General features: G+C 42.4%; 1 protein-coding gene across 3 annotated transcripts in view; it reads right to left on the bottom strand.

Annotated features, from left to right (window-relative positions):
- Nucleotides 1-19484, bottom strand: part of MMP28 (matrix metallopeptidase 28) — a 496737-nt gene that overhangs the window by 318388 nt on the left and 158865 nt on the right. For 2 of the 3 annotated variants that reach the window (XR_014980049.1, XM_085649625.1), the window contains exon 2: nucleotides 14625-14701. Coding sequence is in view for 1 of the 3 variants with exons in the window: in XM_085649625.1 (XP_085505751.1) it covers nucleotides 14625-14701 (77 nt within the window). In the remaining 2 variants the exon portion in view is untranslated. Of the gene's footprint in view, nucleotides 1-14185; nucleotides 14375-14624; nucleotides 14704-19484 lie in introns of those variants that run through there. The other variant, XM_085649626.1, reaches the window with a different exon arrangement.

Genomic DNA, 19484 nt, shown 5'->3' with positions numbered 1-19484 from the left:
AGGAGTTAGTCAATATGCATGCGTTAAGGTATCTTCTCTCTGTTTTGCTTAAGGAGTATAATGACCTTTCAGTATTGTATTGCAGCAACATACTGCATACAGCTGGGCTACCTCTAGCTTTAAGTGGATTGGAGCACTAAAAGAATCTTTTGCTCCTCATATGGAGCGTCCGCATTTAGGCTCATGAATCCGTAATTGTAAATGAGGCTGTTAGCTCTCGGAACACCACGTATTAGAGATAGAGGTTATATAGATTCTAAGTAGTCTATTTCTTTAACTTTAAATTCACTGGAGTGGAGGACACTTTCTTGTATCTCCCATTCACCGGATCAAAAATAATATTTGGAAATATTGAAATTTAGACCAGGACTCTAGGTCTTACTTTTAGTTCCACGTAAAGCATTAAAATCAAGATAAAATAATGGGAACGATAGGTGTATTTTAAACATAAAATGTACTTGTTGCCACATTTTGTTTGATTGTCTTTTATTCATTAACTACAAAGAGAGGGACAGTAGGGGCTATTTCCACTCACAGGGGAGTGGGAGGTCCAGCAAGACAAGTGGCCCCAAGGGTGAAGACTACCAAAAAGGAGTATACCTGCTGTTCCTCAAGACAAGAAAGGAGGAGTCAACAAGAAGGCTGGATATAACTAAATACAAATTGCGTATATAGTTGGTAATCCATTTGTTGGATAATAATGCCCTCACACACCCTTTCAGGTGTCATGCTCCTCGTCGGGCCGGCGGTGCAATGCCTAACGGGCTCCCTAAAAAGGGGCACTTTGTCAGAGATCTTCAATCCAACTGCCGTATGGTGAAGTACGGGTGTGGGGGCCTGACTAATGTAGATGTGAATAAGTGATGTAAAACAGGGTTGGAAGTGCCGGTTAGGAATTTAGTTTTATTCTGAAGGCCTCCTTCCCTGATTAAAAACGTTTGTATAGCACTCAACAGAGTATAATGTCTCGTGTAGGAGTGATCTATATTAGTGTTTGATGGTCAACATGTTTCTCGCATGGAGCTGTTACACTCGCGATTCTTCAGGACCTAAAAAAACTATCTACAAAAGGAGAGAACTTGATAATATTAATCCTCTCAGTGAAAGCAGGTTTTAAGCGAGTCAGTATCTCTTGACTAAAATACCTGTCATAGTCTGGTACTACCTGTAAAGAAAGGAAGGTAGGTTATACTCATCATGTATAGATATTCAATGGACATGACAATTAAAAAACAGCCTTCGAAGTGACTAATGTGTCCTAGTTAGCATGAATCGGTGGTGATTACTGATGCGTCTGGGCGCAACAGGACACAATTAATAAGTGGTGTATCCCCACAGTGAACTATAGTGACTAGTCGCCTATGTGGAGTACGTTAAAAAACAGCAGCAGCAAGAAATAAACTCAAGTGACTCACCCTATTCAGTAGAAATTCAGACCACAACAGTACTTGGTGGGTTGAGCAGCACAACAGGACACAATTAATAAGTGGTGTATCCCCACAGTGAACTATAGTGACTAGTCGCCTATGTGGAGTACGTTAAAAAACAGCAGCAGCAAGAAATAAACTCAAGTGACTCACCTTATTCAGTAGAAATTCAGAACACAACAGTACTTGGTGGGTTGAGCATAAGCGATAGATCCTCTAAAAGTAGGACTAAACCGGAAACCGGTAGTGGAATGGGTAATGAAATAATAAGACAAAAATGTAGACACAACAATAAAATGAAGATAAAATAAACATGTGGTATGAGACAAGTCTAAAACATAGAAGCAGTAGTTAATCAGCTATCTCCTATGTAGAAGCGCCTCTGAGCTGGTCTATGTGGCCAATAAAGAAATAATTCAAAGTAAAGTGGTCTGAAAAAACATACATTGAGGCAAACTCATGAAACGTAATGGGCGCTGAGCGTACACGAACAACATGAACTCAACCACGGAATGTTGGTCTGTGGAAACCCAGTAATGGGAGAGAGACCGATTTACACAGTACGAAATGAGGGCCAATGAGAGACATTAATCCAAAGGTACGAGTAAAATCTCTAACGGTGAGTCAGCGCAAGAGTTGTTACTAACCCCCTGACAAAGTGTTAACATCGGCTTGGTGCCGAGTCTATGTAACAGTAATGAAATCAAAGTGTATTCCAAAATGCAATATACGTAACAACCAATGTGGATGCTAGGCAGTACTGATTGCAATTAAGCCAGTACGCGGCTTGATAGGGACGCTGGGGGTATCTACTCTATATATATGCGTAAATAGAGTTTAAAGAACAAAATATTGTGGCCAAATCCAAAAGGGGGGGGGGTTGTTTTGGGGGTGCTGTAGTACTTACATTTTGCCTCGCTCATGCCGTGTGTCTTGACCTACCCTTACCACCAAGTCTTGAAGGTAGCGTCAAAGGCACAGAGGAAGGACTTATGCAAAAAAACGTGTCACGTGACATATGGTCGAGTTTAGTCAGTACAACGGAATTCATTGTAACTAAAGGTGACCAACATCATAGAATGGGAAAGATGCACTGCACAGGATAAAAAAGGCGTGAGAAATTTTTTTATTATTAAATCCCCATATTGTTACCGATGTAATGTTAACGTCTGCTTGCTTAGTAATATCGGCAAATGTGTCGGCCATTTTGGAATGGGATAGCGGGAAGATTTTAATGATATATAAACCGTGAAGGTCCAATATGGACAGTGGAACGAGTGTATGGTTTCTTCCTAGATCATTTATCAAATCGATTGGTGTCCAAAAGAGGGGCAAGTAGTTAAAAAAGGATAGAATATAGGCTGAAATGAAGGTCAGCACTAGACAGTATATCAGTGCAGTGGGTAATCTAGTTGTAGGACAATTGCCCTGTATGGTGTTATATAGGATACAGACTAGTTAAGTCTTGATTGCCCCCCATGGGATGTCATCGTTGAGACCATCAATGTCGGAGTTCAAGCGGTGTATCCATCTTTGTTCTTTCACAAAAAGGCTCTGCTTGGTAAAATGGGGGTTGGCTTCTTAAATCAGCCATTTCACCGAGTCTGGCGAGTGTCTTTTCTCCAGAAAATGTACACATATCTTGGTGTTATTTTTGTTGCAGCGGAAATTGCTGCGGTGTTCTGAAATGCGCAATTTGATGGGTCGAGTCGTCATCCCCACATAGTATAAGTCGCAGGGGCATGTTATAAGATAAATACAGTTAGCTGTGTTGCAGTTTGTATGCGACCTCAATTCCCAAATAAAGGTAGTGTTGAGTGTAACTGTCTTGTGTATGGATGTAAAAGTACATGCACTACACATACCGCATGGATAGTGTCCTTTTACCGTGGGTAATTGCCAGAGCGTACTCTGTGAAGACTTGGTTTTGGGTTTTGGTCTGGTTTGTACAATCATATCCTTAATGTTCTTGGAACGCTTTTATGCAAACCGGGGCAGTTCAAGACTCATGGTCCCCGTATTGAGGATGTTCCAGTGTTTTTTCAGCACCTTGGTCACTTGGTTGGAGGCTGGTGTGAAAGTCGTGGCACAGGTCAATGATTGGGGATCATTTTTTTCTTCTTTGGGGTCCAACAGTCCTTCTCTATTGTTATTCCGAGCCCGTTTTCTTGACTGGGTGATACTTCTCAGCGGGTATCGTCTCTCCCTCAGGTTGCAGGCAAGGATCGCTGACTCATTTTTATATGTGTCCAATGTGCTACAATTCCTTCTTACTCTCAGAAACTGCCCAAAGGGTAAATTTTCTTTGAGTGATCTTGGATGATGACTGTTAAAATGTAACAGGCTGTTGCGATCAGTAGCTTTCCTGTATAAAGTAGTGGAGAAATTGCCTTGTGTGAGCTTAATAGTTAAGTCCAAAAAGGCAATCTGGGAGGGGGATGCTGTTATAGTGAAATTGAGGTAAGGATTGAGATTATTGATCCATGTGAAAAAAGTATTGTAGCTTTCACAATCTCCTGTCCAAAAAATCAGGATATCATCTATGAAACGTTTCCATAGACGAATATTGTGGCGATATGGGTTAGTGTCACAGAAGATGTGTTCTCCCTCAAATGACGCCATATAGAGACAGGCCACACTAGGAGCAAAGGTACTCCCCGTGGAAGTACCTTGAATCTGGTGGTAGAGTTGGCCTCGGAATTCAAAAAAGTTTTCAGTGAGGGCTAGCGTGGCACAGTCTATGATGAATGAAGGTGGAGTAGGTGACTCCCAGGGAGATCTACTCAAAACTTCCTCAATCACTTCTAGAGTCGCCCTCTGTGGGATGTTAGTGTAGAGGGCTTCAACATCTAGAGTGATGAGGAAGTTAATGTCGTTGGTGTCCTGGACCTGGTCTAGCAGGCGTAACACATCAGTGGTGTCTTGTATATATGATGGTGTACATTTTACCAGTGGTTTTAAGAAATGATCGCAAAATTGCGATAGAGGTTCGAGAATCGAGTCGATGCCTGACACTATAGGGCGTCCTGGCACTGGTGTGACCCCCTTATGAATCTTGGGTAGAATATAGAAATAGGGGGTCCTGGGCTCTTTCTTGATGAGGAAGGAAGCCTCCTTCTCGCTCAGCCACCCTTGACTTTCTGCTGAGTCGACTAAACCAGTGATAGTTTTGTTCAGACGCTCTGTTGGGTTCATAACTCAACACAGTTAACTTTTAAAAACAGTATTTGTTAAATATAGAGCAATATCTTAGTCTTCTTCTAAGAGGCTTTTTGGTGGGTATGTACTATTTGTAAATAAACTGTGAATTTTAAGTTGATTTATAACATTTGTGAAGGAAACACATGTTTTAACTTTATTTTTAGATCTTTGGATTTTATTGTTTACTAGACTATGGTCTCAATAGACATAATTTAAACTGAATTGAATGTCAGGTCTGAAATTCATTAAGCATCTGGGTACAGGTACTGGCTCAAACGTATGGGAGACAGGAAGAGAGAGAGAGAGAGAGAGACAGGGAGAGAGAGAGACAGGGAGAGAGAGAGAGAGAGAGACACCCAAAGGAAACAGAAAAAAACTTTAGCAAGTTACCACAGTTCTGAGCTTGGGTCATGCTTACCATATTCCCCATTAAGTAAGCTCTTATCAGATCACAGGTTAGAGGAAACATTGACAAAGACCATCGCATCTGCTGTTAGTGAAGAGCAAATAATGTATATAAACACTAAGTACACAACACAGAATGTTGAGATCTGTTAACATTGAAAAATAAACAAAAGAGGAGTGAGCATGGGCCTAGCTCAAAAAGATTAGGACAAAAGAGACAAACAGACCTGTCATTTTTGCCAGGCAAATAGGGACGTCTTGGGGTTTGTTAAATGCTAATTGTTTTCATGCTGAAACGGAAGTAATATGGCAATACCTTCTTCGATTTAGTGTCTTTTAACCCCAGGAGAAATGCCTTAAATGCTGGCCACCGTTTTGCCTATGCGTACTCTTACTGACCAACCTTGTACACTTTACGTTAAATGTATGCCCAACCGGACTACAGAGAAAAACTCAAGTTTATAAATCTATGACAGCGAATGCTGGAGAGCTATTGTTTTGCAATGGGGTCTCCAAAGTATGTATGTATGTATGTATGTATGTATGTAGCTTTAGGTTTCAAAGAAGTGAATTTTCTACTTCACAGTGGATCGTGAAGAAATATTTAGTATGTGTCAGTTTTATTAAAGCACTCTATGTATGCTGTGGGTTACTTCTGAGCACTGAAAGTTTTAAAAATAATATAATCTGGTTGATGAAGCAGATCCTTGGCTGATTTCCTTGTTTGTGCCCCTTTGCTGAATAAAGAACCTAACTGTAAGCACGTCTGAAAAGTTGTTTTCAGCAGCGTTCTGAATGCCATGTAGATGGATTCCGCTCTTTGGTTTAGGCTCCAAGCATTCCAAAGTCTAAAGCCTTGACTTCTAAGGTTCTACCTCTGTGTTTAAAGCATTTTTCCTGTGATGAGGTGTACAACTGAAAAACCATGGTACCTCAATCTTTTGTAATTGCAGGGATAAAGAACCTAGATGTGTTATGCCGTTTCCACGTTATCATTGTGACCAATGCAGAGGACTTGAGCTTAATACTTGCATCAACTGAGAGCGAGCAAAGTGCTCTCAGTTGTGGTTTGATGCAGTCATGTTTGACAAGCTTTAGGCACACTGTGCAAACATTTTCTATTGGAATGGAGCATGCCTGTGTGCCTTTGGGAAACCCAAGCATATTACAGTGCACGGTCCACAGCGTCCCGTGGCTAGGGCCCTCTTGATATCCAGTACATGGTTTGTTTAAGGAAGAGGAAGTGTTTTACGGAGTACTCTGCATTGCACTGGAGCATGCGGAGAGCTTGGTTTCTAAGATAATTTCCTGAGTCTTTACTTTTGGTGATTTTATAATGAGTGTTCCTAGGCCAGGAGGTCAGGCAGAACCAGTACGGTCTGGTCTCTTCTAGCACTAGGATTTTGATTTTAGTCCCTTTCCCTCCATGGAAAACCTTCATCAAATTAAAGAGGAGATGCAAACATATAGTGATGTTAGCATGGTTCTCTGGGTTGTTTTCCAGCTTGAATTAGATTAGGTGTGAGGGTATTTTTAGAAATGTACCCAATATTGCTCTAAGAGCTACTCCAATGGGCTTACATACTGAAGAGCAAGCAGGAAAAAGCGATCGCTTGGTTACGCCACATGGTACCAATCATGAAGATTCAAGGCCAATGCAGCTCCATAAAAGCCTATTCAATTCTCTAATCTTTCCAGGTGGAATAAAAGGTACACTAAGTATTAGGGCGCAGCGAGAAGGAGGAGGGATACGGTAGCTTTGTTGCTTTCGTACATGTAGAGAGGGAGAGATTCTGGGATATTGGCTAATATGGATCATGTGCCCTAGTTGTTTCTGAATTCTAACTGACGATCATGGCGGATGTTGGTTCTGTACCAAAACATTTTTGGATTGGTTTTGTAACTTCTCTTTTCATGCACGGGGTGTGGGAGGGTAGACGCTGGTTGACTGTTTCCTGAGACAGGCCCATCTGCTGGTAGATTTGTAACTTCCGGGGTGGTAGTGGCTTGATGGGGGGGGGGGCTGAGGGCATGAACAACTCCCGTGGTAAGAGAGACATTCCATATTAGTGATGTCTGGTACAATCACATGTAGGAATGGTTTAAAGCATGCAACTGGACATGCTTTAGATATGGATGCCAGCAGTAGAGGAGCGTGCAGCTATGTATGTATGTATGTATGTATGTTTGTTCTTATATAGCGCTCGACTTACCCTTGGGCATCTCGGCGCTTGCATTGGGAACCCGTCCTGGTTTTTCCCTGTGGGCTAACCCGTACTGGGCATCCCCAAGGTGAAAGCCAGGCATCCCGCCGCGGGGGGGCCGTTGTGGAGATTAAGCAAGCTTGTTGCCCAGAGCTGCATAGTGTGAACTCGTGCTTAGAGTGGGCACCGAAGCGAGAATTATCGAGTCCGTGGACAATTGGGCTCCGAACCCTGCCGCGTCAGGAAATGAACCCTGGTCCCGGGTCTGACCTCTGCTTCAGGGTATGCCTCCTCTAACCAGTGAGCTACACTTCTCCATAGGCTAAGAAGTATACTTTGGTAACGGCTGCGGCAAGGTGGATGCATACTGTCACTGTATCTGTATCGGTGCTGAAACAAGTGTCAAAGACGTCTGTGGCTATGGATGTGGTGATGGAGTCCCAGGCTGAAGACAACCGATTTTCTAAGAATCAGTCTTAGCAAAGGTGAAGAAATATATAGTCTTTCTGGATTTGGATTTTGAATGTCATGTTACAAGCTGTTTATAGTTTGGTGCATGCATACAAATATAATAATTTTCCTGTGAAGCAGAATTTTGTCCCCAAACCACTTGGATCACAGCGCATTGGCAACCCTTTCAATAATCTTCCGACTGCAGCCCTCTAAAGGTAGAAGAGTGCGGTGACAGGAAAACAGAGCGTGGGTCATCCCTCCCGCTGACGAGAAAAGAGTATGCTTGTTTCTCAAGGAAGAGTGAAACGTCACTGTAAATAACGATCAAAGCCATCCTAGATCTGCTTGAGAGCAAGGGGGAGAAGTTTCAATTTTTTGTTATTTGCTATGTATTTTTGTATGTTCCCAAAATAAATGTTCCTATGTTTATTTGAATAAATCAATGTTATGTATGTTACTGGATTGGCAGCAATGGTGCTTTACACCGCCCAGGAGGAAAGGCAGAGCATCACATCGGAATGGTGTTTTATACACAGGGAAATATTTAAATGTGCATGTTATTGTGTAATATACTTATTAGGTGAAATGAGGACACTATCAAGAACACGAGGCTCATTCTAGCATTGGTCAATAGTGCTTCAGAACCTGAAGTCAGATTAGCAATGCCGCCTTAAAACAGTAAGCAGGGCTACAGGTATACGCCAAGAAAATATGTAATCCGAAGGGACAATATGTATGTCTCATAATGAAATACTGTGGACACTCATCCTGCTTCATTTGTGGTCTAAACGGTAACTCTGCTGTATGACATCTGAGCATGCAAGATCAACACTCGAGTGCAGCGATCAGAGCATTATGTGCAACAGCCATGGCACCCTCTGTAGTACCAAAGCACAGTGAAGAACCCTATGGCACAGTGAATACCCACCTAGCACAATACATAGTCAGGGCCTGTTTGAGGACACGCAGCAGGCTGACATACCTAACATTATGTTAGAAGCAGTGCCTGGATACAACAGGCCACACCATAAAAAATACATGCAATAGTCTAACACATTTTTATTAGACTGGTATTGTGGTGGTGGTGGGGGGTAATGATGAGGGAAATCAATTAACACACGATGTTCTAGCAATTATTAGACTTATGGTGCTGTATTTCTTTCTAAACTACACACATCATATGGCTTGGTACATATTCCAGGTTATACTAAAAAATAAAAACTGTTTGCCCTTGGGTAATTTTCTTTCTCTTTTCAGGACAATATGTGGCATTACTCGACAGAACGGAACAAGACACCGGGTAAGTGTAAATTGACCAGAAAGTACTGCGCACACTAAATAATTAAAACATTAAGAGACATTCTTATCTTTGTCTCTTATTTTCTCAGGGTTACTTTCTTTTGAGGTTTCACCAACAGCTTCTCTTTTTAAAAAGCAGAAGAAACTGTAAGGGTGGGAGAACATGACAACAAAAACACACAGACAAAAAATATCCACCTTACTGGTACCCATTATCAGGACTTTGTTTTATGGCGGGCCATCCATTTTGTGGGCCTAACCCTGGAGCCAGGTTATATATACATATATATAGGTGCTGCCCTGCAATGGTTTATATTCAGCCAGGTGTTCTCTTTCAGGTTGGGAGGTTTGGATCTACTTTTACCTTACCAGCCCCATCCAGCTTCTCTTCTGGCTCCCATCACCCACCTGGCAAGGCCACAATCCTCCTTGATTGGGGCGGCTCTTCCACGTCAGCCATTCCTGGAGGCACCCGCCACTCTTCAGACGTCTGGCTCCTCCTCGGCGTCTTCCTCTGCCCAATTTCTTGCTTCTTCTGTATCCGTCGTTGTCCTTCTGCTTTCACCTCCCAATGCTTCTTCCTCCTCCTTCTCGGCTGACTGCTTGTCTTCTGCCCTCTTCCTCCTCTCTCGTCTCGCCTCCAACTCCATGACTCTGTCATCCTTCTTCCACCTTGTTGCGATTCCAGGCCCGCTTCTTGTACATTCACCTCCTGTTAGTTTAGATAATTTCTGTTTAGTCTTTCTTTTCGTTACCTGTTCACTTCAGCCTTTACTTTTTCCTTTTTCCCTACAGTCTGCCTTCGTTTCCTATTTTTCCCCGACTTGTGTCATACTTTTTCTCTTCCAGTTTTTCCCTAGACCTGCATTCTTCTCCAGCTGCCTAAGACTCTCTCCATTAGGTAAGGTTTTTTTCCCCACGACATCCCCTCACTCCTCTCCTCCCTTAAATTCTTCTGCTTGGGAAGAATTGCTGCAACTGGGTACCTCGATAAGAATTCCACATTCCCTTAATCTTTGCCTTGTTAATGATATGTCTGGAGCTTAAATGGTTGCAGACTTAGAAAGCACCTTAGTAGTCTTTCATTGTTTCCTTTATTCTTTACCAGCCAAGTAAGGGGTATGTGATTGGTGTATGGTAAGAATTCAAGCCCTTTGAGGGGATATCGTGTTGCTTCGATTTCCCGTTTAATGGCAAAGCACTCCTTTTCTACTACCAAATATTTTTTTCTCCATGTACAGATTGCTTCTGATTAATAACTTGAGTTGTCTTGCAGGTTTGGCAACTATAAAACAGGTTGGGAGTAATTACTTTTTTAAATTTCTCAAAGGCTTTCAAAACCTCATTCTTTAGACCCCTTAAAAGCTTATTAGTATTTTGTCGTTTTTTAGGAGGTCTGTTAGGGGAGCAGCCTGTTGTGAAAACCGGGGTATAAATCTGCCATAATATTTTACAAGACCCAAGAATGCTCCAAGATCTTATCTTCTTTTGAGGGAGGGGACCACTTTGATTGCAGCTACTTTGCCCTCTTGTGGTTTGGTGAGACCTTGATCTAACCGATAACACAGATATTTAACTTAGTAACTTGCCATTTTAGTTTCTTTTGGCTTGATTTTTAATTCAGCCTGATTAAGACTAGTAAAGACAATTTTTGCGTGTTACAAATGTTGTGACAAGAAAGAACTATAAATAACAATATTGTCAAGGCAGGCCGCAGCATACTGGTGGTGTGACCAATAAATTCCTCAAGTGTAGTAAAGTGGCTGAAGTCCTGTGGAGGCCAAAAGTAATACAGTAAATAAACACAACCTGCTCAGGGTTGAGAAAGTTGTTGTCTCTTTTATTTTGGGATTTAAGGGAATGTCTCAGTATGCTTTACATAAAACTGAGGAGGTAATATACTGAGACTCCCCTAATCGTTCAGTCATTTCATGATGTAACTGGTGTTCATTAAAGTGCTCCAATACCTTTGGGTCGAGTTCGCACTGTCATTTATATATCTATATATATATATATAGATAGATAGATATAGATATATAGAGGAAGGGGATAGGTATACATTTGAGATATTTTATTAACCTGCGTAAACTCGAAGCAAAAGTTTATGCTATCATCTGATTCTGGTACGTGTACCACCGGTAAGTTCCACTAATTATTGGAGAACGCAATTGTTCCTCCTAATGCTAACATTTTCTGTACCTCCCCTTCAACAGCGGCTCTCCTGGATTGGGTGTCCAGTAAACTCTTTGTCTGATGATTTTGCCTGCCTATTTAACTATGGAATGATTAATCGCATGTGTGTGTCTTGGTGCTGGAAAAAATATATTAGGCAACTTTTCCAATACCTTCATTAAATAATGTTTTTGCTTTCTGTCCCCATTGTCATCTACACCTAACATTTATTTTTGGGACTCAGGGATACTGGCAATGTTCACCTCTATCAGTACCTTCCCATTTTTTATTTTGTTTTAGCAAATTCACATAACTCCCTTTTCTCGTATGTTCTAACTATTTGATAGGTTACTGGAGTTACTCATTTTAGAATTTCGTAATGATCTTGCCTTCAGTAATGCTCTTCCTGGAGGATACTAAATATAACTGCATATTCCTGACATTGTGAATTTCCACAGGCACCAGACTGGATCTGGAAAACTCAAAGCAGTGCTCCTACCCATTGATAGGTGGCGCCGTGCGACTGTTGTCAATGACATTCGTGTCCAGAAGTGACAGTTGAAGCTGCATTTAAGCGCCACCCATGTGCATTGACGTCAGTTTCATGAACTCTTCCCTCAGACGCAGAGTTCATCAGCAAATTCAATGACCAAATGTGCAGATTCTAGATTGCAATCTTTTTAAAAGGAAAATACCATACGGCAGAAAGGGTAGTAAGGAATCTGCAGTTACATAGAGCATCCACCAGAAAGAGCGCTAAGAAACATAAGTGGCTTTTTCTGCTGGTGGATACTTCTAACCACAGATTCCTTTTGAAGACATACCAAGGCAGTACCTCACAAGCTGATAGGTCTGTGTAATGGTTTGGATTAATAAGTCCTGCAGGACCGAGCAGGCAAAATGTCCATCTTGATGGATAAGACTGTCATGGTAGTAGTGCTTTGTAAACGTTTGCACTGATGCCCACATAGCTGCCTGACAAATTTCCAGGACATGCACTCCACATGCCAAAGCAGTAGTAGCAGTCTTGGACTTGGTGGAGTGAGCCCTTAGGGCATCTGGGACTAATTCAGAGTTACTGCATAGCAGACATGAATGCAAAGGGCTATCCATCAGGAAATGGTCTGTTTCTGCATCATCTTGCACTTCTTTGCCCCAGAGAGGTCTACAAAGAGCTGATGGTCCAGACAATAGATATTCTTTGGTGCGATCAATGTAAAAAAGAAGTCCGCTCTTGGTGTTTAAACAAAATATTTTCTCTTCTTTCGAGAGATGGGGCGGAGCAAAGAAGGTCAGAAGTGTGATCTTGTTCAACACGAAAAAGAGAATGCAGTTCAGTCCTCAACACCATTCTATCTGGGAAAATGGTGGTATATGGAGGCTTGACCGAAAGGCATGAAGTTCTCTCGCCTGGCATGCTAATGTTATCGCTACCAGGAAGACAATTTTTAGTGTGAGTAGGCACAATCGACATCTGGAAAGTGGATTAAAAGGAGTACACATCAGAAACATGAGAACCAGATTTAAGTCCCACTGTGGCATCATGAAGAGCTTATGTGAAAGTGTGCTGCAAACCTTATACAAATCGAAGGAAGGCATTCAATGCCAAGCAACTCCAGCAAATCGATGTGAAGGCAGTCTCTGCCAGAGACCAGAGCCCTCTGATCTCCACCTCTCCCAGATAAACTTCCTGACCCAGTTGCGATGCATCTGTCTCCACCATTACCTCTGGGTGGGGCTGGGAGAGGGGTCTTCCACTGGTCCGGTTACAGTCGAGCAGACAACACTGCAGATATGCGGTCTCCTACGAAATCTGGATAGAATCCAACAGATTTCCTTGGTGCTAGGCCCACTGTCATTTCAAGTCCCACTGCAAAGCTGGCATATGTCATCTGGCATGGTCAGCAAGCAGGATACAGGACACTCGTAGAAGCCTCAGAGCCATTCTCGGCGCAACCCAGGACAGAGGTTGAAACATCGTACCATAGCCCAAAAGTTCTGGACTCTTTGGTCTAGAGGGAAGACTCGAAAGCAGACCATATCCTGGATGGCTCACATGAAGGTAAGCCTCTATGAAGGAGTCAGGGGTGATTTTGGCAAGTCAATTGAGAACACAAATGATGTCAAGAGGTTTGCCTTTGTCTGGAGGTGATCCATGACTAATTGTGGAAGCACGCCTTCAACAGCCAGTTGTCGAGGTAGAAGAACGGTACCCCCAATATCCGAGGATGGACAGCAATGACCGCGATCACCTCTTGTGAACACCCAAGGGACACTGTTAAGTCCGAAAAAGTAGCACGGCAAACTGAAAGTGGTCACGCTCACCTTGAACCGCAGGTAGCATCTGTGCGCCTACAGGACAGATGTGAAAATAAGTGTCCTGCAGGTCCTTCACCACCATCCAGTCTCTAGAATCATAGGCAAACAGAATCTGGGCCAGGGTGAACATTTTAGATTTGTCCTCATGTAGGAAGGTGCTGAGAGGGCACAGATCTAGGGTGGATGTAGGACCCTGTCCTTCTTTGGCACAAGAACGTAGCAGCAATAGCACCCCGTCCATACTTCTTAGGCCGGCACCCTCACTATAGCTCCTATTGCCAAAAGAGTCTGTACTTCCAGGTATAAGATGGACATATGTTCCTCCGAGGAGAGGTCTGAAGAGGTAGCAGGTGTGGTGGGTTAAAAAGGAACGGCAGGGCATAGCACCAGTAGGCAATCTGCTGGAGACATTTGGAAGAGGCTCTGCGAAAGATACCAAAAAACAAAAGCTTTTAGGTCCCTCAAATGGAGTCGTTTGAGAGTCAGACATCAGACACAATGTAAAGTGAGCTTTGCAATGGACTTTACATGACTCTTAGCAATTGTCTTTCATTGGTGCACAGTTTGAACTTTTGGACAACAGCCACATACTCTCAAAGGCAACAGCAACCTTGGATCAACTGCAAACTCTACAATCATCATCCTGTCATGCATGCCTTCAAACATTCTGGGCCCATCCACATCAATGTTCATGCCCTGACTCACCAGGGGGTTAAACTATGAACTCGGTAAATAGCATCCTGGTGCAGCCAACAGTTTGTCCAGTTGTCCACTGATTGACTCTGAGACTGATAAACTTGTGGTGTCCTGACTATGGTGCTTCAATTTTCCCTGGTACCATCCTTTTGAGAACCACTTTGGAAGTCTGAAAAACAGGCTTACTTCTTTACGTTTCTGCAAAATGAAAATGCACTTATGTATTAAATGTGTCGGCGGCAACTGCAAGTAGCTCCTAGACTCAAACTGCCACATGGCCTACGCCAGTGGTCTACAGATAACACCCTGTCAATAAGACTAAACAGAACAAATAAATAACCAACATTTCAAACATGAGCTCCAAAAATCTAAATAATCTTTTCAGTATTGATTGCAAACTCAGTGAGTTACGTGGCCAATAAAAATGCAACAAAAGTCAGAGTCCTACCTTATAGCTTCTGCCAGTTGCACAGAACTCTCATGGCTGTGTTTATCTTTCAGATAGCCATATTTCATAAGATAAGCCTATTTTGAGAAATACAAAAATAAGAGATTCACATAAAACAAACAGAAAAGGATAAACAAATGTTTATTTACAGACTTTATAGATTAAATCTTCAAAGAGGCACGTATGCCCAAATAAATAGGTATATACTTCTAATAAGGGGAGAGGAGTTGGCCTAACGGCTAGGGCAGTCGACCTCGAATCTGGGGAACTGGGTTGCAGTCTCGGCATTGACGCTGAACATCCTGCGATTCTGGGCAAATCACTTAATCTCCCCATGCCTAACAAAAATGAATTGTCCTCATGTAACGCAACTGGTGCTATGTAAAGCGTTCTGATACCTGATACAATCGGGTCAAGTTTGCGCTATATAAAACTCAGTAAAAAAAAAATATCTTATTTTATTCTCAGTTATAGTTTACTTCCTAAGCAGCTTAATACAAGCGATCATGTTCTTACATATTTTCTTGGTAGTTTTATGATCTAAAGCTTCATAGAAAAATGACTCATTCAGCATGGCATTCTTTTGTTTTAAGATTAATACTCTATGGACTATTTCTCTAATCTGGGAGGAAGAAAAAACATAACTCATTTATCACCAAGAAGACAGTCGTCCACCAGAAGGGCGGCTCACTACCGCATCTCCTAACAAACCCTTCCGCATTTCATCTTGTACCTGGATCTAGGATGAACATCTGATGCACTCTCTTTAAACTTCATATGGATACTTAAGTCAGAAATGTTAGCGCAGTTTGTGCAGTCCCGAAGACAGAAGCAGTCATTTCTCTCCTAAACCATTATCACCCAGAGGCCTGGCCTACTACTACTGAACTGCTCCCTTCAAACAAGTGAAATGAATATTAAGCATATTACCCCAAAGCTGGCCTGGTAAGTACTATCCTAGCATGTGCACAATTCGTCAAAGAGTATTGAGAAGTACCATGGGCATAAGTGTTGAAGACTCAGCTGGGTCATGATGTCCCTCTCTTCCCACAATAAAGTAATAAACGGCATATTATTGTTGTGGATCTGTTTAGATGGATTATACCATGCCAATTTCAATGTATAAAGTTATAAGGAAAGGTACTTTCCCAGAATCAGAGCTTACGAAGTTACACTCATGTGCTGCTTAAATCTCATTCAAAAGGCTTTGTGTTTTGAGGCCTAACTGTTTCTCTCTATGAAGTGATCGTTACAACAAATCTGAGAGTTAATTAATAACTGTGTCTCATTTTCTCCACTTAGACACTGCTATGGTAATATTTTCACATTTGACCTTTGAACTGTAGTGTTGCAAAGTTATCCTGTGCCCTGGGCATCCCCCAAGTATTTGCTGACTGGTACTGGTGTTAACTGACTCTGACTGACGCTGGGCTCTGCCTAACCAGGCCCAGGGCCAGTGCTATGCAGAAAGAGACACTTAGAATACAGTGAAAATACCTACATACACTAGGGTACACTATGGGCAGGAGGATTGAAACTACCCATCATGCCCTAGGACATAATAGGTCATGGCAGTTTAGAGGCCAGCAGCCTTCTCTTCACTGGCATGCGTGCCCTGCTGAAGGCTGAGTTCAGTGTAAAAGTAGCCCTGTGTGGCAAGACTGATTTTAAAAAGTAAATTGTGCCCAACCTCGACTTTGGTGTTTGGGCCACTTAACAATGGATAACCTACAAAGCCTTGGCATATTAAGGAACCCCCAAGGTCTCCCCTATCTGTCCCAGGGGTGGGGGGGGGGGGGGGTCAGGTATAAGGTGGACCCTTATAAAATGCATTTTATATGCCCTGGGTTAAATTAAATTTCACTGTTCACTTCCCACATTGTGGTAAAGTGCTGCCCAAATATGACATTGATGCTAGGAGCACTGTGGAGGGAGGATCTGCAATATTTCTACAGATTCAGAATCTCTAAAGTCTCCCCTAGGTCTTCCGTGGGGTGGCGGTCCTGTAGATATAGGTGGAGTACTTATAAAATATGTTTTTATAAGCCCTGGTGCTGGAAAAATGGTCCAAGTCATTTTTCCCATTACAAATCCCATGCCACATTGGTTAACATGGCAAGAAGTTATTAACTAATAACTCCTGATAGAAGAATGATAGAACTTCCATTCAAAGACTTCCCAGAATGGTAGTGATAAATCCAACAATATGATATTGTTGAATTTCTCCTAAAATGTACAGACAAGAAGTAATAAGACTTTCTTTTTTCTAGGTCCGGATTCAACCTTCCAGTGGTCTGCCCTGATTGGTCAGAGTTAAGTGGATGAACCAGGCTAATTTGAAGAGGTGATAAAGAGCCCCTGGGATTAACCAGCTCTGCTAGGAGGGCAGTGTGCTGTTACACAGGAATGCCAGAGCAGGGGGAGGAGTCATAAATCAGGGTCTTCAAGGGAAAGGGAAGGCCTCTGTGTCATTTACAATTCTACTCTTTTGATCCCAAGCCAGAGCTATGCTTAAGGAAGGAATGGGAAGATGCAAGGGGGAAAAGACTGTGGAGATTAGACACCCTGGGGTTTGTTTAGCCAGCTCTTCTCTCCCTGCTGGAAAATCAGCCATTATGAATTTGGAAGATTCGGTGCACTCTGGGACAAAATAGTCCCACAACCTACAGGATGTTGTCACACCTTTGGGGAGTTACCCTGCCCTCATTGGTCAGGAATGACCTACTGCTCGACCCAGAGAACTTGGAATGAGGCTCTGAGAGGGGCAGAGCCTCTCAGATCTGCTGCTTGAAACTTGAGAAAGCAAGACAGGCCATGCTGGAAGTTTGATGTGCATTTTCAAAGGCCTGCACTCTGAAGACTGCACCTTCTGCAATTACAGCCTGTGGAGTACTTTGCTGTAAAAGGACTAAAGAGTGGATGCCTGCAAGCTACAGGTTAACAGAGCTCACCTGGAACATCACCACAAGAATCCCCAGCCTGGAGTACTACCAGTGGATTTGTAAGGGTTTTGTTCAAGTGGATTGTGGGAATTGAAGTATCCCACTTTCAAGGACCCTCTTGGAGATTATAGAACCTTGGATTGTGTGTTGGATACTTTGAAACCCGCAAGAAGAACTTCAGGAAGGAGTTCTACCAGGACCCAGCCTGCTGGAGGGGGCTGCACAAGACTGATGAGAGATCCTTCAGAACAATTGCTTAAGGTGAATGTGTCCCTGTCAGAGGCAACGAAATGACCAAAAGGGGCACTGTTGGTTTCGAAGCACTAGAAACTGAATAATCTTCAAAAATTCATATCTCTGGTTCCCTAGAATGTATTCTTTTCGTTTTGGTGTCATTTAAAAGATAAATATATTTCCTATTTTTATAAATTTGTTTTAGATTTTTGTGTTGTGTTTTAATTATTTACTGAATTGGTGTTTGACATGCTTTACATACCTGTCTTCGAAGTTAAGCCTGCCTACTCTTAGCCATGTTACCAAGGGCTGAGCATAGGAATAGTTTTCTAAGACCTATTCTGAGCCCTATACTGTGTTAGTGGCCTTAATGCCAGTGGCAGACCTACATTTGCCCCTACCAATAATCCACCTTCCAACATATAGTAACAAGGGTGCAAATGTATATTTTCTTGCACTCAATCTTTTTTAAATGTTTTTTTGAGATTTTTTTCTGAAGAACAGAAACAAAGTACAGCATTTCATTTTAATACAGCTATAATCATGCACATCTACTTTACTACCCTCTACCAAAAAACATAGTAAACATATGGTCATGAGTAGCAAAATTTCTAACAATATCAAGTGATCCCAATATAGATATTCAGTTGAACTTGTTGTTCGAGGGGAGATCGTCTGTAGTTGACCGTTGTAAGTAAGACCAGTATGGGCCCCAGAAGTCTTGGTCGTGCAGTGGGGTGCTCTTCTGTGGAGTACTGTTCCATAAGGTCTGAACAAAAGGCTATGCGCTTGAGCCATGGACTGTTATAAGTACCCTCCCCTGCTTCTAGACCATTACCATTCTCCTCTTAGCAAATACCGCTGCCACTGACACTAAGCGCCTATCCTTGCTGGGTAATGGCGGTGTCGCCCAGTAGTGCAATTTGAGGTGACGGGGAACAGGTATCTCCAGCATAGCACGCATAACCTCAAAGGAATTCTGCTAGTATGATAATGCATTCAGACAATTCCAAGACATATGGATTAAATTAGCATTCAATAATCCTCATCATTTAGATACTATCGATTCTGCAGCCCAAAATCTATTTATTTGTTCGGAAGTACAGTAATATTGATACAAGAATCTGAAATATATCAGCTTCTGTTTATAATTGATTGGCATGTCCTTCACTTGAACACAACAGTACTCTAATGTTTATCTCCTATATGATGGCCCAGTGAGTCCCCCCCCTGCGTTTAGCTGCCATAAGTGGGTCGATAGTACACAATAGCACCCCCAAGTAGAGAAAAGAGATGGAGTGGGTTATATCTGCCCTCAATATGTAGTTCAACAGCTGCAACTCAGGTGGTGAGTCAGGGAATGTTGAGAAGGTGGCCCTGCAGCCAAAGGTAACCTGTAATAAGTTAACAGTGCAAAGGGGAATCCAAACCTTTAGCGCAAAAGGCCCGTAAGGTCGAAAACAAGCCATTTTCAAAAAGGTCGCCAATAGTTGTCAGTCTGAGTGTATTCAGCAGTTTCTGTACAGGGAGCAAAGGACTGTCTATCAACAGTAAGATGGGGTGCGTGGATGGTAGTATGGCATGTCAAGGGTCCACTGGCATGACGTATTAACCAAATCTACATCATCTCTCCTGGAGTGCGTTTTGGGGCAGACGCAACCCAAACAGTGATCTTGAGTTGATA

The sequence above is a fragment of the Triturus cristatus genome, chromosome 3_2, assembly GCF_964204655.1.
Source record: "Triturus cristatus chromosome 3_2, aTriCri1.1, whole genome shotgun sequence".
NCBI lineage: Eukaryota > Metazoa > Chordata > Amphibia > Caudata > Salamandridae > Triturus > Triturus cristatus.
This window is presented reverse-complemented; position numbering and strand designations above follow the sequence as displayed.